General features: G+C 42.3%; 2 protein-coding genes across 3 annotated transcripts; one reads left to right on the top strand and one right to left on the bottom strand.

Moving 5' to 3' along the window:
- Window positions 1-224: 224 nt before the first annotated feature.
- Window positions 225-12,947, bottom strand: LOC136753971 (NACHT, LRR and PYD domains-containing protein 6). Its single transcript, XM_066710349.1, has 12 exons — window positions 12,867-12,947; window positions 12,695-12,758; window positions 9,948-10,220; window positions 8,752-8,784; window positions 7,892-8,340; window positions 6,129-7,366; window positions 5,895-6,029; window positions 5,587-5,751; window positions 2,317-2,490; window positions 1,910-2,077; window positions 1,370-1,537; window positions 225-737 (listed from the first exon to the last, which is right to left on the bottom strand). Exons 1-12 carry the CDS (start codon window positions 12,945-12,947, stop codon window positions 593-595), a joined length of 3,093 nt encoding a protein of 1,030 aa, XP_066566446.1. The 3' UTR covers window positions 225-592.
- Window positions 12,948-12,978: 31 nt separating this feature from the next.
- Window positions 12,979-24,707, top strand: LOC136753616 (histone-lysine N-methyltransferase SUV39H1). Of its 2 annotated transcripts, XM_066709884.1 has the most exons (7): window positions 12,979-13,065; window positions 14,472-14,617; window positions 17,221-17,304; window positions 18,623-19,282; window positions 21,307-21,453; window positions 21,728-21,857; window positions 22,216-24,707. In XM_066709884.1, exons 1-7 carry the CDS (start codon window positions 13,047-13,049, stop codon window positions 22,347-22,349), a joined length of 1,320 nt encoding a protein of 439 aa, XP_066565981.1. In that variant the 5' UTR covers window positions 12,979-13,046; the 3' UTR covers window positions 22,350-24,707. The 2 variants fall into 2 exon arrangements, with proteins under 2 accessions (XP_066565981.1, XP_066565982.1); XM_066709885.1 differs by lacking the exon at window positions 17,221-17,304.
- Window positions 24,708-25,255: the final 548 nt, after the last annotated feature.

Genomic DNA, 25,255 nt, shown 5'->3' with positions numbered 1-25,255 from the left:
TGTGTTGCATAATGTGAAGCTTTCTTCACATTGTACTAAAGAAAATTCGTTAAAGCAATTAACTGTGAAATGTTACAAACTTGTAAACCACAATAATTCATTGATTTGTTCTAGTCTTCAAAGAGTGGGCAAAAATAGTTTTCTTTCCATTATATATTTCTTCAGTGTCTGGGGAAGTAGAAAGTATTTTATAGAAGTTTACAATAACAAATGACAATACAACATTACCATTTCTATATCTTTTATTGAATTTCCCACATCAATTCCCATCACATCTTTCCAGACTTTCAGGATATCAGACAGTTTCTCAGTCTGTCTTGCACTATTGAAACATTCACATGCACTAGGCCTTTTTACAAGAAGCTACCACAGGCCAATACCACAAACCACATATTCTGATGGTTTCACCCATGTCACTGGTGCTTGGAGAAAGTACCTACATTCAGGGTCCCAGCATTCATATCTTAAAAACACACACAAATACATAACACTGATAAAAACAAAACTTGGACAAGTCTACAAATTAACTGGAATTCCATTTCTACAAAATACTTCTGTTCACAGTCCTGAAATCTCCACTCAAGAGAATTCCTCAAGTGTTTCGGGTCCCCTCGTCCACAGTAGGAGGCGGAGCGATGTTCTCACTTGCCGGCCGATCATTTAGTGATTCTTGTTTGAGTGTCTCCCGCGTAAAATTAGATGAATTGAAACATTTTGCCACGGGATTGCGGTAGAAGCTGAAAAGAAAAAAAACGTTTTTTATCATGGGCTGATGCTGTGTTACTGGGTCTGAGGACAGCCACCGCACAAATGCATTCTCTGTGCTGTGCAGTCACAGGCTGTTCAGTAATTCGTGGTCTGTGTACTGAGAGCTAGACTGACTCAGTCAGCACAATGCCCAGTGGTCAGGTTGGCAGTATGATGTGCTCTGTGTAGCATTATGTAAGGCAGTACGAGCTCCAGTTCTCTACATTGCATTCACTGTAGTCCTGGTTTGTGTACGGATTACTAGTGTCTCAACACTGTTCTCATAACATCACTGACTCGATATAGTCTTGTGCGAAGGTCTCTTACCAACTCGATTCTCTGCTCTGTACAGGGCCTAGCAGGAGATCCAGCCATAGCAATAGTCTGCTTTGTAAATCTGACCGAGCGCTATAATTATAATTATTATTATTATATTTTTAATTCCTACAGTTCAACCCTACCAAAAAATAGATGCGTTCTTCTCAGATCACAACACTACCACAAGACTACACATTCAGATTAAAGCCACATGTTGCCCAAACACTAAGTTGTCCAATGAAACCTAGAGATACTCAGTGCTGTAATATAATTAGTGTTGTATTGTGATTGGTCGGTCACTCACGTGAGGTATTCCAGGCTCTGACTGCTCTCCCACAGGCTCTTGAGCTCCTCCGCTGAGCTTTTGGACAGGTTGTTTCTGATCAACTTGAGCTTTGTCAGTTTGCGGTTCCCTTCCAGCGCCCAATTGAGGTGAGCAAGAGAAGTGTCTGTGAGCCCACAATCAGTCAAACTGCAGGGACAGTTACACACCCGATAAAGGCAGGGAATAATTCCAGTTATTCAACTTCTGCCTCTGCTGTCACGTCCTAAGCTACGCACTGGTGCTTACTCCAGTCCCAGTGGGTTGCAAACAAAGCTCAAGAAAGTGCTTGTCCTGCCCACCAAACAGTTGCATTATTGTTGTTTTTGTCTGAAGGCTTCACAAGACTATACAGAAATAATGTCACACAGAGGGCTGACAAAACTGAAGAAAATTATGTGAAATAAATGCCTAAAGCGTGCCATACTCCCCTTCCAGGAATAACAAAAAACTGCCTCAGATATGGACAGCACAGCAGGGGCAGAGACAACCACATGGACATGTGCCAAAAGAGACACTTACCAGAGGTTCTTCAGTCCACAACAAGGATCTCTGAGAGTCTCGCACAGGATTCTCATCCCCGTGTCCCCCAGAGGATTGCGTCCCAGACTCAGAGACGAGATGGAGGTGTTTTTGAGGAGGAAACAGAGCAAGGGAATGCTGTCACCTGTCAGATTGGTATCCAGCAACCTGAAATCAGTCAGGGCAGAGTGCAGAACAGAGGGAAGGGGGATGGGGGCGTGGAAAACAAAAACTTGAGTTCAAAATACACAAAATCAGTAGAATTGACAAATACATTAACTGAAGGTTTCGAAAGGTTTTGATTAATGCCCCCTGCATCGACTACATGGCACAATAGAGATCTTCACATGATTTCACCTCAATAATGTGTACGCCACTGTGAACCACAACAAGAAGCATCACTTTACCCCAATGACTGCAGGCCGCTGCCCCTGATGGCTCCTAGTCCTTCACAGAACTCTGTGAGTGCCTCCCCCCCCAGGTAACTCCCCTCCAGGTCCAGCTCTGTGATGTGGGGTCTGCTCTCCAGCATGGCCACTAGGGAGCGCACACTCTGCGCTGACAGGCAGCACCACTTCACGCTGCAACGGCACAAAACTTACTCTGACACTGACACACTGCAAGGACAGAGTGAGAAACACCAGGCATACGCTCAGGAGAGACCCGTTATTGATCTTTGATCCCTCTGGGGGTTAACCAGGATAATTCTCCCAGTAGGTCTCCAGAGACTGCTGCACACTGGGCAATAGGATGCTACAAACACTGCACAGCTGGCCGTCCACATCGAGTCACACGATTGCTGTGTTTGTACATTATGATTGGTCAGCCATGAGAGTCTTGTGTGACATGGGAGGAGCCCTCAAAAAAGTGAAATGTGTCAAATGCCTCATCATGTTTTAGTATATTTCGTTAGGCTGTTAGTGGCTTTAATCTGTGATTCCTCAAGGCATCGACAGGGTGTTTAAGATTGAAAGACGGACTCTTTTACTTTTATGGTCTCGTACAACACATATATACAAATGTATAAAAAGTGTATAGGGAAATATGTAACATGTATAAACTGTTGGCATAAATAGACCTTTTTCGATTATATATAATAGTGTGTTTACAGTTACATAGGAGACACATTGAGTGTGGGTATACAATGCAGAGCAATTGTTTTGTTATTTTTAAGTGAACACGGGCAGGATGTAAGGGGTTCACACCTTCATTCATGCGAGTTTCATATCATGACAGAACTAAGGTTTAATGGATACATTTGATTATTTGTTCATTTACTTATAGCTCCAAAAAATCATAAAAAGTATTTTAGCCCATGCTTCTCAGTTTTTTTTTTACAATGTTTCGATCTAGAGATCTTCATCAGGATATGAAACATGTCTGTAAACCATCTGGTTATATACTTAATCAATTAATCAAATACACACAGGTGATTAAAAACACTAATTATTCTATTATTATCTCATTAATGAGAGTTCATACACATGATCATGCCACAATTCCAACTTAATACCTGCTAGCATCATCTCTTATAATAATATTAATTTGATAAATACCATTAAAAACAGTTTTAGACAATTAGATCATGACACAAGAAAAAACAAGAATAAATACACATAATATACATGCAATATCATATCGAACAAAAACCTGTTAAACATAAGCGAGGGTTAATTTCTTTTTTTTTTAAAGATTAATCATATTCCTAGTAAGAACCAAGTATATTTCCCCCCACCATTACAGAAAAGTTTTTAAGTCAAATTCTTCATCAAGTCCTTTTGGAGACATCGTATTTAAGTAATAGATCCAAAATGTCTCTCGATGTAACAGCAATCGATTGATGTCCCCCCCTCTTCTTGATGTCTTAAGACATTCAATCCCTATATACTTTAACGATGAAATAGGATGTCTTTTCTGTAAAAAATGAACTGCCACCGGATTCAATAAATCTTGTCTACATATACTACTTCTGTGTTCACTGATCCTAGTCTTAAGACACTTTTTGTTTTACCAATGTATGCTAGACCACAGGGACATTTAATCATATACATAACATTGTGCATATTACAAGTGATAATATCTTTGATTTCAGGATTTTGACCAGAAACAGGATGACAAAATGAGCAACATTTGTAGGTAAAATTACATTGTGCACAGTGTCCACATTTATAATTCTCATCAGAGATATCGCCAAAACAAGTGGAGCGAACAACACGGGGCAGATCTGCATGTACCAATAAGTCTAGAAGATTTGACGGTCTCCTTGAAAATCTCTTTTAAAGAAGAGTCAGATTCTATGATGTACCAATGATGTCTAATAACCTTCTTAAAATGCAATCCTAAAGATGAATATTTTGTAATACATTGTACTGGTTGAACATGTTACATCTTTTCTTTAGGTTGTAAACTATCTGTTTGTGAGATTAAATTAAATTAAATCCATCAGCTGCCGCGTCTATCCAGTCATCAGGGTAGCCCCTTTCTTTAAAACGAGTCTTTAGAATGTTGGACTGATGTAAATGTCTCTCATCTGAACTACAAATCCTGCGTAGTCTATTGAACTGACTTACAGGGAGACTTTTCTTCAACTCACTGGATGAAAGCTATCAGCTTTAAGTAAAGAGATTCTTTCAGTTGGTACTTAAGTGTTTTTCATTCTTTATGATCAATATATAAAGAAAATTCAAATGTGACCGATTGAAATCCAATGTAATGTTCAAATGTGTATTTACACTATTAAGATATTCATGAAAAGATAAAAACTGTGCTTCAGTGCCTGTCCAAACTAGAAAAATATCATCAATATAACGACGCCACACATTAATATAAGAAAGAAAGGGGTTACACTGAGGATCATAGACATAGAGATTTTCAAAGAGTCCCATGTATAGATTCACATAATTGGGAGCCATTGTGCTACCCATAGCTGACCCTTTCATTTGTAAATAGAAATCATTTTTAAACAAGAAGTAATTGTAATCTAAAACCATTTCAGTCAAATCTATTATACATGCTGTAGAAGGTACAATGTCAGCAGTACTTAAAACATGCTCAACTGCTTCAAGTCCTCTAAGTTTAGGTATATTAGAATATAGACTTACCACATCTAGTGTGACTAATAAAAAGTGTTCTTTGATGTTGTCTATGGCCCCAAGAATCTTAATCATATCTATTGTATCTCATATAAATGATGCAAGAGTATGATCAGGTTTTAAAAAGTAATCGTCAAGAGTCGAGATCTTTTCTGTCAAAGATCCAAAACCAGCAATAATAGGTCGACCCGGAGGTTTTTGTTCATTTTTGTGTATTTTAGGCAGTGTACATAACTGGCCTAATGGGAAATTGTACTCTCATGTATTCATACTCTTTTTTTAGAAATGTTCCCAATGTCTAGAAATTATTTTAATTGGTCATGTATAATCTGAGTAAAGTGTGTCATCGGGTCAGTAGATAACTTTCTATAAAAAACCTCATCCTGTAATTGCCTTAGAATTTCAGATTCATAGTACAACACATTCTGTATCACTATGAATGATACAGTGATTACATAAATATTTTTACACATATTACATATTTTTTGTTTAAGGCAATTAAGTTAGATAAGCAACACACGGCATTCAGCACAGCTGGCTGATTGGGCGAGCCTGAGTGACATCATAAGGGGCTTGCAATGGTACCTGATAAGCTGCAGCTGGCAGTCGGTCTCCTTCAGAACCTCGAACATCCCCTCCACATCCTCCTCTTCCTGGTTATGGAAGTACAGTTCTTTGGGGGAGAAGCCACATTCCTTCAGAAAATGTTTGAGATAATGGTGGGCTTCGGGAACAGCCTCAATCCTCACCCTGGAAAAAAAGGCACTGTCCATCACTGAGGGGTTTCCAGACCACACGACCCATGCTTAAATGGTCACAAACGGCATAATTAAGAGGTTTAGGGAAATCCATTAAAGTGATGCTAAAAAAAGTCTACCTACGATTGAGAGTCTCATGTGGAGCATGTCAAGTCCAGCGCATCACGGTCCTGAGTCTTACATAGCCACACGTTTATCACCCTGTTCTTCTCCCCGATCTTCCTGCTCAGCTCTTTCATAGACTCCTGGCTGAGTTTGGACATCTGGATACTGCAGAAAAAGCCTGAGTGTAATGAGGTGCCTGCATTACTTCAATAAAATACACACTGAATATCCAGTGCATATCCTTGTCTTACATTCACACCTTACCTGAATCCTTCACAGTTGTCCAATAGGGGGAGAAGTTTCGCAGCCTCCTTGCTCCTGAGGTTGCAGTGGTTCAGCACCAGATTAGGCAGGCGGTCGCAGTGCTGGAGACAGTAGCGTAGGACCATGAAATCATGCCCCTTCAGCAGAATTGAATGCAGATGGACATCCCGGAGAGCTTCCAAGGTCTCCCTGGTGAACTCATCCTGCTGGAACTCAAACAGGCAGTGTAGCAGGTTCAGCAGGAAGTAGCGGTCTCTGGAATTGTGGTTATAATACTTCACAGCCTTTGTCATCCAGTCTCTCAGCTGGCTGTCCAAATCAGCACAGGGCTGAAAGTTGAACATTTCAAGGATCACCCAAGAGTCTTCGTGGCACAGTCCATAGAGATACTTGATGAAGTCACTCTTGTGGACCTGGTCAGGGAGGAGTGATTTGGACAAGAACTCTTCAAGGTGCTTGCTGTTGCTCATGGTGGCATAGAAGACAGCTGCCAGCACTTCCTGAAGAGTGCGATGGGTGAATGAGTGCACCTTGACCATCATCAACCCATGTTTGAAGCGCCTTGTCTGAAGGAAGTTGGTGGGGATGTTACCAAACATATTCACAATGTCCCTATGTGGGAATTCCCACTTTGATTGTTCCATGCCTTCCTTAGACAGCTGGCAGATGCTGCTAAGAATTTCTGGGTTCTGGGTCTTACTGGAGGTCTGGTGGTGCATCAGCATGGCATAGACATAGCTCACAAAGACATAGGTGCTGGAGCAAGAGGCAGCATCTATGTGGCCTTCCCCTTCTTCATTAATCTGTTGCAGGAGAAGTGTGCAAACCACCCAGCACGTTAGTGGCACCAGACACAAAGTCAGGAGGCTCTCGTTGGCCTTCACTTGCTCATAAGCCTCGGAGGCACACTCTGTGTCTGGGAAGTAGTTGTGGAAATATTTGTCCAAGTTCTCTTCAGAAAAGCCCAGGATTTCGGCCCACTGGTCCACCTGGGCGCACTGCTTGAGCTGGTCTGCTAAAGCCGGGCGGATGGTCACCATCAATGAACAATCCCTAAGCAGCTTCCTCTTCAGAAGTCCCCGTAGAAGCAAGGGCACCAAGTACTTAGAGTATTGGTCCATATTGGTCTGTGGAAAGCTGCACAAAGTCCAAGCCATCCATGATGAAGAGAACCTGAAAAAAATATATAGGTTGGAACAGTTTATACAACACGAAGGACACTCACACCCTTTTCCCCACTGTCAAACCCAAACCGTCCAATCTCACTGAGGTACGGTTCTGGATGCTGTTCCATCAGCTTTATCTGAACCAAGTGAAAACCAACCTTGAAACTCTATCCCCACAACCTATCTGGTACTGGCCAAGCAGGGCATGAAGTGGGATTTGTGAACTGCATAATGACAATGTGTCAGTCGGCACTATAGCCATGTAGCACTGTGTTACAGGAAGTTAGTCAGTAGTTAAACAATTAATCGTCCTTCAGCTGTAGAAGAGATTTATTCCAAAAATTCCTGTAACATTTGTTTTCCTCTTAGCTCAACATTAATTTAATGTTCTCTCTCTAGATACAGGTACATATTACTGGTCAGTAATAATCCAGTATAATCATGGTCGCAATGGATACCCCTCCACATAATTTAACCCCGCAAGCCAAGAAAACTCCACCACATACTGAATACATCAATAACTGTTTGGTCTCATTATACGATAAGGAAGGACAATAAGTCACCCCCCCTACAAAATAAACCTCAATAGTGTCATACCGAAGCCTCATACATTTCATCCACAAAATTATTTAAGTCAGGGTATTTGTCACAGATTAGCATAGCCAGGGTCTTTTCGTGCTTTGTGTCACAGAGCTCCTGGCAATCAAGATGGAAAATGTAATCGAAATTGTGCAGAAGGCCCTCAGTGGCCCAGTCCAGCATTATCTTTTTGACAGTGTAGCTCTTCCCAATGCCCGCCTGCCCGAGCAGCGCCAGGGTTTTAGTATTTGCCAAGGTCAAGAGAAGCTCCAGGTTGTTGCACTCTTTGTCCACTGTCTGTTGCCTTATAAGAGGCCCCCTCCTCTGGCCTTCCGCAGTGACCTTCTCCTGTATCCGCTGGATCCTGAGTGGCGTGTAGCGGGAACACAGGGCCACCTCTCCGAAATCATAGTCTTTCACTTCCTGGTAATATCTTTTCACCGCTTCCTTATACGCAAGTTGGTGATCTACAAATAAGAGTTAACACAGTCAGGACGTATAAGCCCAGGTTGCCTACAGAAGCAACATGGCTTGTTCACATATCACTGGAAATGTAAATAAAAGAGCAAATTTTACATTTGAAGTCTAATTGGGTGATGTTGGATTGGCAAATGGTGCACAAGAAGGATTCTAAAGGGTGGTTGTACATCTGAAACTTTGCTTGATAGCAACACTACAATAGGTGTTGTATGCCGCAATGTAGCACCTCTGCTTCTCTCCCTGTGGAAGGTGAAAAGATGGGCTGAACAAAGGAAATCTGCTGTGTAGTTAATTAGCAACCACCAATTCCACATTTGTGAGGGTGTCATACATTAATACACCAATCAATAAAATTAGATCATCATTTTAAAATATGGGTTGAAAGCAAGGTGACTTACTAAGTTTGTTTTTCTGTGCTGCCGACAGGTACTCTGCAAAACAAAATAAACACAACATATGTGGAAAACCTATCATTAAAAAAACACCAATAAGCATATGTGGAAGACCAACAATTGCATTCATATAAAACAGAAATGCCCAGTTTCTTTATGTAATTATAAAAGCATAATAATCGTGCTCTTCATGGTGTCATGTTTTTTCAATACGGTTGACAACAATTGGTTCAGTCGGTTCAGCTGTTCCCCTTGGAGCTGCTTCACTTTGTGGATGCCAGATGCCAAATATCAAATGTTTTATAACAAGTATCGTATGTAAATTAAAATGTATAAATTGAATAAATTTAACTTCTAACCATTTAACTTTAGACATCCCTACATACATACATTTTGGTCACCACACCATTCTCAGAGAGTTTAAGGTTTTCAGTGTGCTGATCTTTTCTGACAGAAATAGCCCTTATTTGTGCAGTTTACCAGATTATATGTATGGGCAGCTAAATGAACTGGTATTACTCTTGGAAATGAGTCTATTGAAAAGGGCGAGTGGAGCTGGGGATATTGTAGGCATGAAATCTGAGCCGCTCAGTTTAAACAAGCACGATGTGCAAAAAAACAGAAAGAGATAATATACACTGGGAAATCTGCATAATGAGCCACATTCTACTAGTCACCATCTTGACCTCTTCCTAAAGCACTGAAATGCCTTTTTTCACTATCTCTGTGCTTTCCAGGTCTCTCTCACTCTGGGTGGCTTTAATAAAGCACTGCGTGCCACAATACATATTCTGCGTTAATGATGACTAAGGCTCACACACTTGCATTATGAAGGTGACCACAGGGACTCCTGTTGCATAGAAGCAGCACTAACTGTTAGGCACAGTGTTCCTAGTGAATCTAAACAGTACAGCGTGAAGCTTAAAGACACTGCTTTTCTGGTTTGAAAAGAAAAGAGTTTGGACAAGAGATTGCAGCTCACAAAACAAGAAGCAAATTAAGGGCCAAACCAAAATCAAAACTTTGACCTACCCGCGGATTGCAAAACACAAATCTGTAGAAGCCGCTGTGTACTATTTAGAATTCAAAACGAGATAGGGTACAACTTTGTATTTTGCAATTTGCTGGCCGGTCAAAGTTTTGATTTGGTCTAGCCCTAAAGCTGCTAATTTGCTTCTTTGCAGAGTACAGAAAAGACATACCAGTCTCCCATTTTGTGTGCAGATCTGCAGCCTCCTTGTTGCAGTTCATACGGCGCAGGGCCTCACAAACCACCTCTTTGGCTCCATTGCCCAAACTTTTCTCTAGGTGATGTACTATGTCCATTCGGTCTGTCTTCTTCAGCTGTTCCCAAGAGATGTCCTTTTTCTGACTGTGCAGCATAAAGAGGAATTCCTTAAACTGATCATCACTGAGGTCCTGCAGACAATGTAGCAGGATCTCTTCCCTAGTCTTTGGTGGCTCTTCACTTGACTCTGAATACACACCCAATACAGATCTGTGTTAGACATGGACATTGCGTAAAACTGGGATATTGAAGTGGATACATTGTCCACCTTCCCTCTCCCCTACCTACGTACACACACACACACATACATACATACATAAAATTAGATAATATTTATGGGGCTACAAACACTGACCCACCTGCTAATTACCAAATCCAATTCCAATGCATGAGGACACCCTTCTTGTTTGACAAAGGTTCCATCCTTGTTCCGAACACAGAACCAACATCAAACACTGTTTTTTGTTTGTCAAATACTTTACGTGATTTGGGTTTTAGTTTATTTTAATGTTTTGTCTTCAGGGCAAACAAGTGAATTTGCGAAAGGTTTTGCACCACAGAAAAATATTTCCACACACAGGCAGTTCCTGGTCCACGTACAGGCAGGTACTGTAGTTTGGTAACAGTTTCAACAGAGATGCTTAATACTCATTGGCCAAAATATAAAGATTGTGAATTTCTGTAGGGAGGTAAATAATATCTGAATAACTAAATGAATAAAGGAGTACACGCACGCACAGAGAAGGGGGACTACAGACAATGCTACTCAGGATTGTATCAAGTCGAGAAAGTTTCAACACGTTTAGTTTATGAAGCTTTTGAACGCATTAAGAGACGTAATCAAAAGGAAATGTTTAAACTGCCTACAGGCAGGCATACGTCGAGATACTGGAAAATACTGAGCATGCATTACAACATCATTTTTAATTGCAAAAGACAGATGAAAACCCAGCATGGTGGTTAATGGCGCAAACGACTTTGGTCCTTGACAAAGGGTTTGGGATGTGAATCTGGAGTGATGCGGATTAAAGACTGAGTGCAGCCTCACCTCAGTCCTCTGGTGTGAACTCATCTTCTGGTTGTATTTGTCCACAGCTGGCAGCACCTCGGTGACAATGCTCTTTCAAACGACTCCAGCACTCTGCTACCGTCCCCTCCGTACCACAGTGCCCAGGATGTGGCATCACATACTATAGTCAGACTTCGAAACACAGAAATAACAGCCAAATATGACGAATAAAAAGGTTCCCCGGAGCTCTTGAGATAATGCAGCAGGAGAACACAAAATGTACACACTTGTAACAGTGAACAGAGGCGGGGGATACAAGAATATGAATAGTTTCCTTTGGTTGCTACTCTCTTTCTCTGGTGGCTTCCGAGCCCTGCAGAATGTGAAACTGCTCTTGTGCTCAGCGGGTCATCACAGTGTCACACAGGAAATTAGAGTTGAGCGACTAGTGTGAAAAAGATCTGCGTTGCAACGTAGTCTAGATTGAATAAGTAGATAGGTCCTAATAATAAACACTGAGTTATTTTGATTTGTATTGTTTTAAATCTTATGAATGCAATGCAGAGATATTGCTGGAGACAGACTGAGACAGAATGATGTGACCTATCAGGGTTGGAAGACCCCTAAAGATATTACACAGTTAAATGTATCCCAGTTAAGTGCATTCATACAGTCCCCTTTCTGCACCCGCTGCAAATATTTTGTTGGAAGGCATGAGTGAAGACACGATCTGCTTCCCAGTTGATGTTGGCGATTATGTTTTCAGTGTCATTAATATTAGCATAAATGCGAGGAAGCCTGATAAGAATAATGGCCAAATGCAACGAGACGCTTATAAAACGTACATGTGTGCAACACCTTTCCTCCAAAAGAGGTATCTTGGCCCCCTGCTGAATAAGCTTCACTGCCTTATCTTGCCATATTTTCCGTGATGCTGCAGCCACCCTGAGTCCTAATACGGGAACTCCAGAGTGAGGGACTAGAGGTAAGAAATGTAGTCTTTGTGCATTATTTACTTTTTAATTTTATTTTGGAAACTCTTTGGGGTTCAAGTTTATAACAAGTACAAATGTATTTGTATTTGAATAATTCTTCTCAAAACGTCACAATAAAAAATAAACTCTGCTCTACCTTATATGTGAATTATGTGTCAATTGAAATGTCGGGACACCAGTTTCTAAAAGCAAATGGGCAACAATATGCATTTGTGATTTAATTTGAATTGTTATTTAGTAGCAAAAAGCTGCACGATAATCGCGTCTCTTCGGGAGGAAAGCAGAAGGAAGAAAGTAATGGAAAAGGTATGCATGGTCTAAATTTCCCAGTTGGTGTCAGCGTGGAGAGATCAAACCTTTCCTGGTGGTTTAAAAGGACTATCCATTTTAGATAACATTTTTATACATGTAAATATTGCTCCACATTATCAAACACCAGCCTCCACCAGACCACACACGACATGATGCAAATGAGATAACACGCACTGATCGGGAGTGGCTTTAATCTCCCTCCAATCAAAGAACCCGCTCCCCACTGTATGCAATGATTGGCTAAAGCAGGCGAAATTATATTGTCGGTGGCCAATCAGAAGCGAACTCATCCTCAAATCACCAACCGTTAACCCAAGAAGGTCGAGACCGCTCGCATTTCCAAACCTGACCAAGGACAACAGGTCCCGTAACCAAATACGTGCAATGATTGGTCCATGTGGCTGTCAATCTATAACGCAAGCAGAAAGTTAATCAGGCCACGCCCAGTCATGTATCAATGGGAGGAACCGAATAATCTCCCGTTTCCTATTGGGTATAACCGCTATCAATCACAAACCTCCTCCAACCGCGTTGTCGTAATGGGTTGAGGCCCGCCCACCTGCCAATCCACTGGGATGCTGATGCCCATTGGCTGCATTGAACGTCTCTCCGCCAGTGTTGTAGCCAATCAGCGGGGCGCCCTTTGTGTTCGCCCACCTCCCCGCTGGAGCAGGCAGTTTTGGCGGTGGGGTAGAAGATGGCGGAAAATTTGAAAGGTAAGAAGTTTTCCTGTGCATTAAACGCGCATTTCCCGGGCCCTGCCTCTGAAAATGCAGATTTTTCACGAGTCGGGGATAATTTACGTGACAAAGAGTCGCGGAAACTCGGCGTGTGTCTCCGGCACGGCGCTGTCGGGCAGGGTTTGTGTGAAAGAAAGTCCCGGTGGGTGTTTGATATGGGGGCACGTTTAAAAACCACGTCGGCTCCTTTCATCCCCCTCCGCGCAGGGAGCCCGCTGGCCCGCGCAATTACCCTGCTTTTTTCCCTATTGTACGGAAATCCAAAAAAACAAAACACTGCGTTGAATGAATGAATGAATGAATGGATTGATTAGACAACTGCGCACTTTGACAACGATTGCACTTGAAACCCCGTCTCTAAAAGTGCAGCCGCCGCGCTCCTGTCCTTCTGTGGAATGTGTGGGATTCTTTCTGCGAACGCGGCTGCCGTTCCTTTCGTTCCAGATGTGAACTGGCCTTCTGTCCCTCTGTTGGTGTCGTGACGGATCAAATGCCAGCCAGCGGTTTTCATTGTGTGTGTTTTTTGTACAGCCGCAGCGCTTCGAGTTCACGTCCGATATACGGATCTGTTGCTTTCTTTATCTGTATCGTTTGTCAGTCTGTTTAGTTCAAATGTGTGCTTGTATTACCATCCTGGCATTTTGTCCTGTCTGCTGTGAACAATAAGTGCTGTGTTAACTACTTCACCCACATGTTTAGTTTCGCATTTTAATGTACTGCAATGGTCAGTTCTGGACATTGAACGTGATTGTAAATACAGCTATCACACAGATCAAATATAACTTTAAATTAATTGCACGTTTGAAAAGGAGTTTCTTTCTACCTTGACTTCTCACACTGCGTATAAGCGGTGTATTTATTTGAACACCCTATCGGAGTTATTACTGTCTCCTGCCCTTGATTGTGCTTTAGATAACTGGTGAATTACCTGGCTGACGCAGACATTTAAATGCTCAGACGGATCCGGGTGCAATGGTTATTTGGCTTGTGCACAGCTGCGCCAGTCAGTGCTGGAGTTGCTGTTATCACTTGGACGGGCCTTAATCCACTTCTTTAAAATGCCTTTGATGGTCTTTGATTGTCTTTGTATTTGTTTGTCTTTCTTTACAGCCATTCCTTTTTCGTACCGGGTGTGTCTTAATCTAGTTTAATCACAGCTGATCACGTTATATGTGCTGCTTTCCAACTGCCCTGCTTGACACAGTTGTTTGTGTTGAAATTAAACTGCTTGAGACAGTTAATTATTTGCGTTCAGTTTATAAGGACAGGGGAAGATGCCTTGATGTCACCAGTAAATTGCACTCCAGTTGTATCTTGGACTGGATCAGGTTTATAACTGAGTTGGATTTGAATTGGCTCTGGTTCCTCCTGTTTCCATCCAGGGTGCCGTGTGGTGTGCAAGTCTTCATGGAGTCACCTGCAGACTTTGTGTCGTTTGGAGAGGGTGGTGTGCCGAGAGCTGGGCATCACAAGGAAAAACCTCAAGGACTTTGAAGTGGAGTACCTCTGCGACTACAAGAAGATGAAGGTGAGTGATGTGGAGCGGGCGATATGGGTGTCAGTGGTAGGGATTTGACTGACGGAGCTTGAATGCAGTGGACTTCATTTGTTTGCGGCCTGAAAATCTGCAGGACTGTCAAGCTTGTACAAAGCTACAATACAAGGCAGAAGTGTGAGTCTGCCTCTGTTTATTTAGTTCTGTGTCAAGGCTGCACATTGTCATACTTCTCAGCACTGTATTGAGCCAGTTGCTGTAAGATAACACAAAAAAGCCTGCTAAGGGACCATTGCTTCAGTTGTGTAATAGAACTGGGTTTTTCAGTAGCCCGGCACAGTTGTTATCAAAGTTGCATTTGGTTTGAAATGCACTTCCCACTTTTCTTCCCACTCCATCCTTCATTTATTTCCTTATTTTTCTCCCTTTGAATTTTTAAAATAGCAAAATAACCCCTGTGCATCTTCAAGAGTAATAACATATTTAAGTTGTCTTATTTCCCATTGTCCTTAATATGTTTACGTTCACTTTTTTAATGCTTTGCTCTCAAGTGTCAGTCCTCGTACCCTGAGGTTTTTCCATGGTTTGAAAATGGCTAAATTGGCTTCTAATGCTGTGCTTTTAATTGCAAGGCTTAGCTTTGTTGTTTAAAAGCTTGCTAACTGAATTAATTGCAATTCTTAACAGAACTGCAGCAAAGCGGGGTGGGGTTGCCTGGGGCTGGCTGCAGAGGAAACTTGTGTGTTAACACGAGTGCATTGATGCCAGTATTGCAACACTGAGGATTTGTTAAACTCCAGATCTGTGAAGTGAGTAACTTCCCTCTGCGTCCACAAAACAGCCCTTTCAAATCTGGTTACTGGCAGTGTGGAGTTTTTACCAATCCTGGCTCGGTATCTTCGCCCAAAATAATTGAATTTTTGCTTAAGGGGTGTTCAGTTTATGGTCTTACAAAGTTTGATTAATTGAACATAGGATTTAGATTAAAAATAAATATCGGTTCTCTCTACCCCAGATTTCAAATCAAAAAAAGATCTCTCGATTTTAATTATTTGGATGGCTGCAATCATGACGAGAATACTGCAGCTGTTCACGTTTTGTAGCCAGAATTAGATTCCAGTGATGTATACAGGGTTGGGGTCAGTTCCACTTTTGCAATTCCCATTTTCAGACCCATTTCTCATTTCAGTTACAGTTACAGAAGAAAGGAAAAACAGGAATTGACACAGACTCTGGATGTGTAGTTAATATGAATAATAATTTTAAAACTTGTGAATGAGCAAAATCTGCATTAGAGGACTGCTTAATAATGGACAGTGTAGCTTCTGTAGCTAAATTATGGTGTTGGAGATGATCTTAGTTCCACAATTTCCTTGGCATTCTGTTTCTACGAGAATAAAATCCTTGAGGATGAAAAAAAATGCATCTGTGCTTTGGTGAGCTTTTACAGTATATACATCCCAGTATCTATTCCGATGGGATTCGTTGTTTATTGATTGCAGTGAGCTAAGCTATACTGAAAATCTGAAGATCCTTGGCTATGGCCTAATTCTATGAAAAAATGAATCTGTACGAGATCAGAGGAGCAGATACTGATGTCCAGGGTATAAATGCGTCACTCTACTCGCATGCTCTTTGGTGTTGGTGTGTTGTTTTGATTGTTTCACAAAGGGTGTTGGCATCCGGATGGTCTGATTGCAAAGTGATACAATATTCAATGCTGTGATCAAATCTGATGGAGGCTGTGGCTTCTAAGAAACCTTCTAACTGGAATTTGCTGTTACCAGAAATGGGGAGAATTATCCGTAGAGCTCAATAAAAGCTCCAGAAACCAATTGTGCGTGCCGTATTTGGTGCCTGGGCAGAACACAACTGTGCAGGCTCTGTGTGTGACAGCACCTTTGTCTTCTGTACTTAAAGTGGTTACTCTAGTTTTGTTAATGCATTATATATATTAACATCAACTTTTTATGAGCTGAGGCCTGGTAAATTATGACAGTATATTTTTCTCTGGCCTGTTAAAAGTGTTACACTGGGTTGCTATGGATGACTGCCTATTGCGTATATAGTTAAACTGACGTTGGGGGATAAAGGCTTTTGACCTATTGTTTGGGTTGTGCCTCATAGTACACTCAACTGTGTGCGTGCTTTAAGCTTTCTTTTGTTTCGATACGAGAGACCCAAATTAGAGACAGGGAAATAAGACTTTGTGATTCCTTAGTCTGTGTGCCTTAAGCCCCTGTCACAGTAGCGTCCTCTGCTGGGTCAGCTCTACCCCGGTTCTGACACTGTGTCAGGAGGGGTCCGTCTGCGCTCTCATGCTGCAGTTTCATGAAGCAGATTACAATCTGTGGTCCCTCTACCCAGGTCAGAGCCGGCTGACCCACTGCTCTCGACCTGGGTCAACCCACTTCTTACCCATGGATGGTTAAAAATCAGAACCCGTGTCTGTCTGCTACTGTGAAAGGGGGCTTTAAACCGCTCGGCATCTGCTTTGCTGTCCACCGGAGGCAACAGCTACATCTTCCTGAAGCTGCATTCCCTGCCACAGCTGCCTGCTTTGAGCATCGTGCCTTCACTTAGAGACAGTGCACCTGACTTCACTGTGCCTATAAACTGAACCTTTATCCCTAAAGATATCACAGAAGGACGTTCGCCAGGTAAACATTGGGCGAACCTACACTCTGGACACAATGGATAAGTTCGTCAAGAGTAAAAAGGTATGCTTCTGTTATAATCAGGCTTTTTCTATTTTTCTTTTCTTGAGTGTTTTCTATTTGTCTTCTTAACAAGAAGACTTTGGCGCTATCCAGTCTGTAGGTCATTCATTGATTATCGGACCCTCTGGCTTGGGATGAGGGGTGTGTCCTATATCGCTTTCAGTGCTTCAATAAAATGACGGCAGCTTACTATTTGCTCTCCAGAATAATGTCTTGGGTAGTGCTTGAATCATACTCGTCATTTGTGCAATCCTGACAATTTTTTTTTTTAGGTTATGTTGGTGGCTTTTAAAGGAGCTTGATTTTGATTTGTAGTGGAACTGCAGGGATGCTGCAACTTTGAGTCTCTTAGGTGGTTTGTGAATTGGGTTGGGTATCATTTGAATTTTATCGATTCCAATTCCGATTTCGATTCTGCTTATTGATTCCGATTCTTATCGATTCCAATGTGGTAAAAAAAATGAAGTCAAACATTTTGATATCAAACACATTTATTCTGTGTCTTATTTTACAAAACATTTAGTTGCAGCTGAATACCATGAACAAAAATCATCAGGCTACATAAAAACTGAGGACTCGTTTAAGAGCTGTATGTGTGCAAAACTGTTAAATTAACACTAGGAGCGCTGACATCTCGAACTAACTATCCGATTCCTCACCTTAACTATCCGATTCCAGAATTGAAATCGATTTTCGATTCCCAACCCTAGTTGTGAAGGGTCCCAGTTTAATCACCATCCTGGTGGCAGTGGCTCCCTGTATCACATTCGTTGATGGAATACGGAGCTTAGTGTGTCTAATTCTGAAATGTGTATTGTTCTGTCCCAAACCAGTGCCCCAGTTATCCACACGGTATTGCATAACCTTGTTTCTATTGTAATTGCCTGCAACGGTGTTTTATAGACTTCCGCGTGCGAGCTTACATTGCTGTAAGAGTGAGAAAAAAAAACCTGAAGAATTTGCGTCAAGAAAATACAAAATAAAGTGAAAAATTACAAAGGTGTTTTGCACTGTCTTCTGTCAGTGCAGTTATTCAGGGCAACCGTAGCTCTCCATTTCCTCCCAGACACAGATGTCTAATGTTGTCTTTGCCATGCATCACAGAGCACGTCAGGAGTGAAGTTTTTTTATTTTTTATAAATGTACCAAGCTGCTGAACCGTCAAATCATTACTGCTACAAAGCAGTGTCCTTCATATCCAGTACTTTATAGTCACAATTCAGCTGTCCTCTGGACCAGGATGAGGAGGTGACCGGTTGCTGTGGTCTTTCTTGCAAGGACACCTCTTTACTTGCATCCCTCCTTTCCTCCCTCACAGGAGCAGGAGTTCTACCTGGTCAAGTGGAAGGGCTACCCGGAGTCGGAGAACACCTGGGAGCCGCGCAAGAACCTCAAGTGCTTGAAGATCCTCAAGCAGTTCCGGGAGGACATGGAGGGCGAGCTGAAGCGGCTCAAGCAGCGACGCAGCCCCAAGAAGCTGGACAACAGCGTGGCCTCCTTCCTGGTCCAGAAGGCCAAGCATAGACTCCGACTGCAGCGCTGGGAGGCCGACCTGAACAAGACGCGCGAGCACAAGGGCCGCATCTTCGTCCACAACGAGGTGGACCTGGACGGGCCGCCCAAGGACTTCACCTACATCAACAACTACAAGGTGGGCGAGGGCATCGTGCTGACCGAGGTGGCGGTGGGCTGCGAGTGCGTCGACTGCTTCGGGGACCCCACCAACGGCTGCTGCGCCGGCGCCTCGCTGCACAAGTTCGCCTACAACGACAGGGGCCAGGTGCGCCTCAAGGCCGGGCTGCCCATCTACGAGTGCAACACGCGCTGCCGCTGCGGCCCCGAGTGCCCCAACCGCGTCGTCCAGAAGGGCATCCAGTACGACATGTGCATCTTCAAGACGGACAACGGCCGGGGCTGGGGCGTGCGCACCATGGAGCGAATCCGCAAGAACAGCTTTGTCATGGAGTATGTGGGGGAGGTGAGAATGTTGATATTGCTATTTGTGGGCAGGAGGTTGCCTGGGGGAAGGAAGGGCGCTCCAATCCAAATGTAACTAAGTAATTGACGATTAGAGAGTCAGGGATGGGTATATATATATCGCTTTTCTCTGTCACCTCTGCTGTCTGTTGATATATATATATACACTCACCTAAAGGATTATTAGGAACACCTGTTCAATTTCTCATTAATGCAATTATCTAACCAACCAATCACATGGCAGTTGCTTCAATGCATTTAGGGGTGTGGTCCTGGTCAAGACAATCTCCTGAACTCCAAACTGAATGTCTGAATGGGAAAGAAAGGTGATTTAAGCAATTTTGAGCGTGGCATGGTTGTTGGTGCCAGACGGGCCGGTCTGAGTATTTCACAATCTGCTCAGTTACTGGGATTTTCACGCACAACCATTTCTAGGGTTTACAAAGAATGGTGTGAAAAGGGAAAAACATCCAGTATGCGGCAGTCCTGTGGGCGAAAATGCCTTGTTGATGCTAGAGGTCAGAGGAGAATGGGCCGACTGATTCCAGCTGATAGAAGAGCAACTTTGACTGAAATAACCACTCGTTACAACTGAGGTATGCAGCAAAGCATTTGTGAAGCCACAACACGTACAACCTTGAGGCGGATGGGCTACAACAGCAGAAGACCCCACCGGGTACCACTCATCTCCACTACAACTAGGAAAAAGAGGCTACAATTTGCACAAGCTCACCAAAATTGGACAGTTGAAGACTGGAAAAATGTTGCCTGGTCTGATGAGTCTCGATTTCTGTTGAGACATTCAGATGGTAGAGTCAGAATTTGGCGTAAACAGAATGAGAACATGGATCCATCATGCCTTGTTACCACTGTGCAGGCTGGTGGTGGTGGTGTAATGGTGTGGGGGATGTTTTCTTGGCACACTTTAGGCCCCTTAGTGTCAATTGGGCATCGTTTAAATGCCACGGCCTACCTGAGCATTGTTTCTCACCATGTCCATCTCTTTATGACCACCATGTACCCATCCTCTGATGGCTACTTCCAGCAGGATAATGCACCATGTCACAAAGGTCGAATCATTTCAAATTGGTTTCTTGAACATGACAATGAGTTCACTGTACTAAACTGGCCCCCACAATCACAAGATCTCAACCCAATAGAGCATCTTTGGGATGTGGTGGAACGGGAGCTTCGTGCCCTGGATGTGCATCCCACAAATCTCCATCAACTGCAAGAAGCTATCCTATCAATATGGGCCAACATTTGTAAAGAATGCTTTCAGCACCTTGTTGAATCAATGCCAAGTAGAATTAAGGCAGTTCTGAAGGCGAAAGGGGGTCAAACACAGTATTAGTATGGTGTTCCTAATAATCCTTTAGGTGAGTGTATATCTATCTATCTATCTATCTATCTATCTATCTATCTATCTATCTATCTATCTATCTATCTATCTATCTATCTATCTATCTATCTATCTATCTATCTATCTATCTATCTATCTATCTATCTATCTATCTATCTATCTATCTATCTATCTATCTATCTATCTATCTATCTATCTATCTATCTATCTATATCTATCTATAAACGTGCCATACAAGCTAATATTTGGTTTGTGGTGAATATAATTATTTTATTTCAAGAACACGTACAATAATAACACGAGATTGTGTTTTCAACTCAACCTGAAAGCTATTTTTGATGAGAATTAATCAAAGCTGGTCTAATACAGTCGAAATGCATATCCACGGCATTGTAAGAATACACAACAGTGAACAATTCTCCTTATTGGTAATAATTCCACTTCTGTAATCTAAGTAATGAAATTCAGTTACATGTTCCTTATGAAACTAATGATTGTGTAACTGGTTATTTTTTCAGCCAGACCTTCAGTTTATTCCAGAAAGTCCTTCAGCACCATTTTGTGCATAACCAATACAGACCATATGAAGTAGAGTAGGTAGGGGCTGCAGCAGGTCCTGGTCCTCACCCAGCACCCGTGGAATTTCGATTCTGTCCCGTCAGATCATAACGTCCGAAGAGGCGGAGAGGAGGGGACACATCTACGATCGCCAGGGGGCCACCTACCTCTTCGACCTGGACTACGTGGAAGACGTTTACACAGTGGACGCCGCGCACCACGGAAACATCTCCCACTTTGTCAACCACAGCGTGAGTTACACGACCCTGAAACCAACCAGGGCCGAGGCCGTGACCGCGCCCCGGTGCGTTGGTGCCGACACGGGTTTGTTTGAGTGATAGATAGTGAGAAATGCCACTTATTACCTGCTCTGTGGTCCCCAGGGCCAGGCTCCCTTCCCACTGTGCTGTAGGATAATCCCGAGCTATGATGGATGCGTCCCGTGTTCTTCTTATTCGTCTTGTGTATTCCTTCGCTCCTGACCGTGTTTTTTTTCCTCCCCTCTTCTCTCGGGCCTTTTGGCAGTGCACCCCCAACCTGCAGGTGTACAACGTGTTCATCAACAACTTGGATGAGCGGCTGCCCAGGATTGCTTTCTTCGCCACGCGGACCATCAGGCCTGGAGAGGAGCTCACATTTGACTACAACATGCAGAGTAAGAGACCTGGGCGCGACAGTTGGGCTCTCATTTTTGTTTCTTGTTTAAATGGATTAATGCTTCCCACAGTTTATATAATAATATATCGATGTGCGAATACATTGTGAATTCCTCTTTCATGGGTTTAGGAATATCAAAGCACTTACCGTTGATTGCAAGGTAGGGTTGAGTAAACATGCTAGTTTCGTTTGCCGTTCATGGTCGAAATCCAGCCTCAGAGCCCTGCCTGACCCCTCCCTCTGCCTCGTCTTTTGCTGCCGAAGTTGTGCGTTGACCGTGTCGGTGTAGCTCATGAAGACCGCTCTCCAAAGCCGGGAGAATGGCGACTCACTGATTGTCCACCCAAATTTTGCAGTTGATCCCGTCGACGCCGAAAGCACGCGGATGGACTCCAATTTCGGCCTGGCTGGGATGACGGGGTCTCCGAAGAAGAGGGTTCGAGTCGAGTGCAAGTGTGGAGTGGAGTCGTGTCGGAAGTATTTGTTTTAATCCGGTTGGGGGGGGGGTTCTTTTACAGAAGTCGATATTTTGGGGTGGGTTGGGTAAGGGGGGGGGGCAGATTGTACAGTTTGTACTTTTTTTTTTATAAAGTTATATCTTTTAGTGACCTTTCTGTTTGGATGCGTCTAGCATGTTTGTATTGGTTTCCTGGCAGATTAACCTGAGTTGTGTTGTGGGCTGGGAGGCCGGGGGGGGTGGCGGTCTCTCTCTTCCCCTTCCTTGACTATTGTGTGGAAATGTAGGATCCTCTTCTTTTTTTTGTAAACGTGTGCATTTCAATATAGCTTTTATATCTTCCTTTTAAACTTTGTAGTGTTCCTTTTGATTGCTTATTTTTTGTGCTGTTTTTGTTCTTTGGAAAACTCCATCCAAAGCAAAAGCAAAGCTGATTCTCGTTGAAAGTGAAGATTGGTTTCATTTATTGGAGATGCAGAACACAGAGCCCTCTGAGAGAATCAAAGTGCACACAATTCCCAATTCGTCTGAAAAGCAAGACTGATGCCTACTGCTTTTGCCCTTATCCGATGGCTTCTTTGCCCTGTATCCAGTATTCGTCAAACTTAGAATGATTAGCTATCCCTTCAAAACTGATTCTGGCTGGGAAAATAGTTTTTTCTCTCTCCTGGTTTTACTAGTTACTTATGGAACATTTTTTAAATTGATTTGATATAACTGATTTACAGGATTTGCAATGGCTTGACCCCAATCCCACCCCTGGAATAAACATGTATAGACTCTGTGTATTGTACGCACGCGAGTGTGTTTGTGTGTCTGTAGGTTAGGCCGGTTTCCTAGTCAAAACGCACAAAAGCATATCCCTAGCATTCCGGTAATCCCTTTGCAGTATTTAATGATCCCTTAATACGATTCTCTGTCGTTTTTGTAACATTTCTGTCACCTAGAGGTTGAAAGGGTTGAAAACAACACAATCAATAAGGAAGATCCTGAAGTCTCTGGCTTTGTGTTTTGTATCCATTGCTTCTTGACTATTAATGTTTTGGGACACTTTGAAACCAGCCTGTGTACAGCGAAGAAGAAGATAGTATTACAGAGACTTTTTATACATCAATGTCTTTTTGTTTGCTTGCTTTGCTTCTGTTCTTTTCTAAAATTTTAATTCAATGAAATCTTAAGCCTTTGCCATGTAAACTGGAATGGAGCAGAAACAACATGGATGTGAAAAATGTTTGGCAATGCACATGTGTATGCATTGTGTAGCAGGTGTGTGTAATGTTTTTTATCATTATTTTTTTTAAATGGTTATTATTTATGTGCTTATTGATTGGGGATTGAATCTGGTATTGAAGGGCTGCAGTAGCATTGCACTCCCCTTTTGTACCCGACTGTCCTTAGTCCTCGAGGCTGTATGTAGTCTTGGCAGATTGGCGTCTGCTCTCCCGGCCTGCCTTTTGAGCCGTAATCAGCATTGTTCATGCATACTATCTGTTCAAGTCTAAGGTTCAGGTGTGTTACTTGTAGGCATTTCGTGGGTTTCGCCAAGGAAAGATGTGAAATTAGATGAATGAGTTTTTATCCAGTAGTAAATTATTTCTTTTTCTTTAAAGAAAATCCAAATATGGTTGTACATACATACATGTCACTTAATGCTCTGTAACATTGACGCAATATTGTTTATAAAGAGTATCGGAACAAAACGGAAAAATACCAGTGTTTTCATTCTTTTTATTTTAAATCCTAAAGTCCTCACTCCTCTCCCAACCCTAACAGTGTCCCAAACTCCCTCACCTTCATTCTGGTCTTTCCATCAGTTTAAATCCCAACACGTTGAAGGGGGAGGGAGGGACGTTCGTTTAATTGTAGGTTTAGGTTTTTATGTGATTTTATTTTTTTTGTATTCCTTTCTGCCAGTTGCATTTTAGGCTTGATTGTGTGTAAAGGGTTCCTCCTCACTGCCAGGGAAAGGGAAAAGGGTGAAGGACACCCCCAGCACAGCCAAAGAACGTCCCAATCTCAACGTTCGGAAATCGGACATCAAAAGTATCGGTTGATCGCACTTGGGACGCTGCAGCTGTTTTTTGTTTATGTGTGTGTGTTAATATCTTTGTGTTATTGCCGTGCCCGTTTTCACAAATTGTACTTTTACCTCGCAAGCGTTCGCAATCAAACATTGTCCTACAAATAAACCTGATCTCATCTGGTCCTCGAGTACAAACATGCTGGAATCCTCCACCAACGGAGTGAATGGGTTTTAAACCTTTATTTTTGTTGTTGTTTACTCTAGACTTGAACTATTCTTCTTATATCCCCAACATTTTATTTTATTGTAATGCAAAGATATACATTTGTAAAAATTAAACTGTAAATAAAAGTATATTGTTACTGTTAGTTTGGGAGAATTACTATTTTTTTGAATGTACCTTTAAATGTTTTAAATCTGTCTTTAGACTGATATTCAATGGCAGTGGAAAACACTGGGCAAATGATTGAGAAGCATAACTGAAGTGTTCATTGTCGTTAAATACAACAGAAGCAGAGAAGTTCATTATTAGAAACCTAAATCAATACATTTATATATCTGACCACAAAGTCTCAGTAACTAGAATGTCATTGTATTATCTGCATCTCATTAACTTTACTTCTATTCATAAATCTGAGTTGTTTATACAATTCTACAATTGTTTGGAAGGCAAGACTTTTCTCTGTACTTCTACACTGATATATATTTTATAAACCTCTCAATAATGTGTTTTAAAGCCCAGAGACTCCAGATAAGTTTGACCAGCAGAATACAAAACTTTTTTTTAATTTTCTAATTGTAGAAAACCAACTCTTTCCTATGCACTTATCTGTGGGAGCTACTGTATATGGAAGCTCCTCAATGTGTGTTGTATACTATTTCATAACTTGGCCTTCTTAGGCTTTGAGTTTACCTC

The sequence above is a fragment of the Amia ocellicauda genome, chromosome 7 (genome assembly GCF_036373705.1).
Source record: "Amia ocellicauda isolate fAmiCal2 chromosome 7, fAmiCal2.hap1, whole genome shotgun sequence".
NCBI classification, from domain to species: Eukaryota; Metazoa; Chordata; class Actinopteri; order Amiiformes; family Amiidae; genus Amia; species Amia ocellicauda.
The sequence above is the reverse complement of the archived record's forward strand: the minus strand, read 5'-3'. Positions and strand labels throughout refer to the sequence as shown.

What these genes read in the sequence shown, in the direction of transcription:
- LOC136753971 (XM_066710349.1), bottom strand. Translation starts at nt 12,947, where the DNA reads ATGCAGCCAATGGGCATCAGCATCCCAGTGGATTGGCAGGTGGGCGGG. An exon ending in AGCACAGAAAAACAAACTTA is followed by an intron (nt 8,341 to 8,751) that starts GTAAGTCACCTT and finishes TCTTATTTGTAG; the next exon opens with ATCACCAACTTGCGTATAAG. An exon ending in GACAACTGTGAAGGATTCAG is followed by an intron (nt 6,030 to 6,128) that starts GTAAGGTGTGAA and finishes CTTTTTCTGCAG; the next exon opens with TATCCAGATGTCCAAACTCA.
- LOC136753616 (XM_066709884.1), top strand. An exon ending in TCATGGAGTATGTGGGGGAG is followed by an intron (nt 19,283 to 21,306) that starts GTGAGAATGTTG and finishes CTGTCCCGTCAG; the next exon opens with ATCATAACGTCCGAAGAGGC. An exon ending in CCCACTTTGTCAACCACAGC is followed by an intron (nt 21,454 to 21,727) that starts GTGAGTTACACG and finishes GCCTTTTGGCAG; the next exon opens with TGCACCCCCAACCTGCAGGT.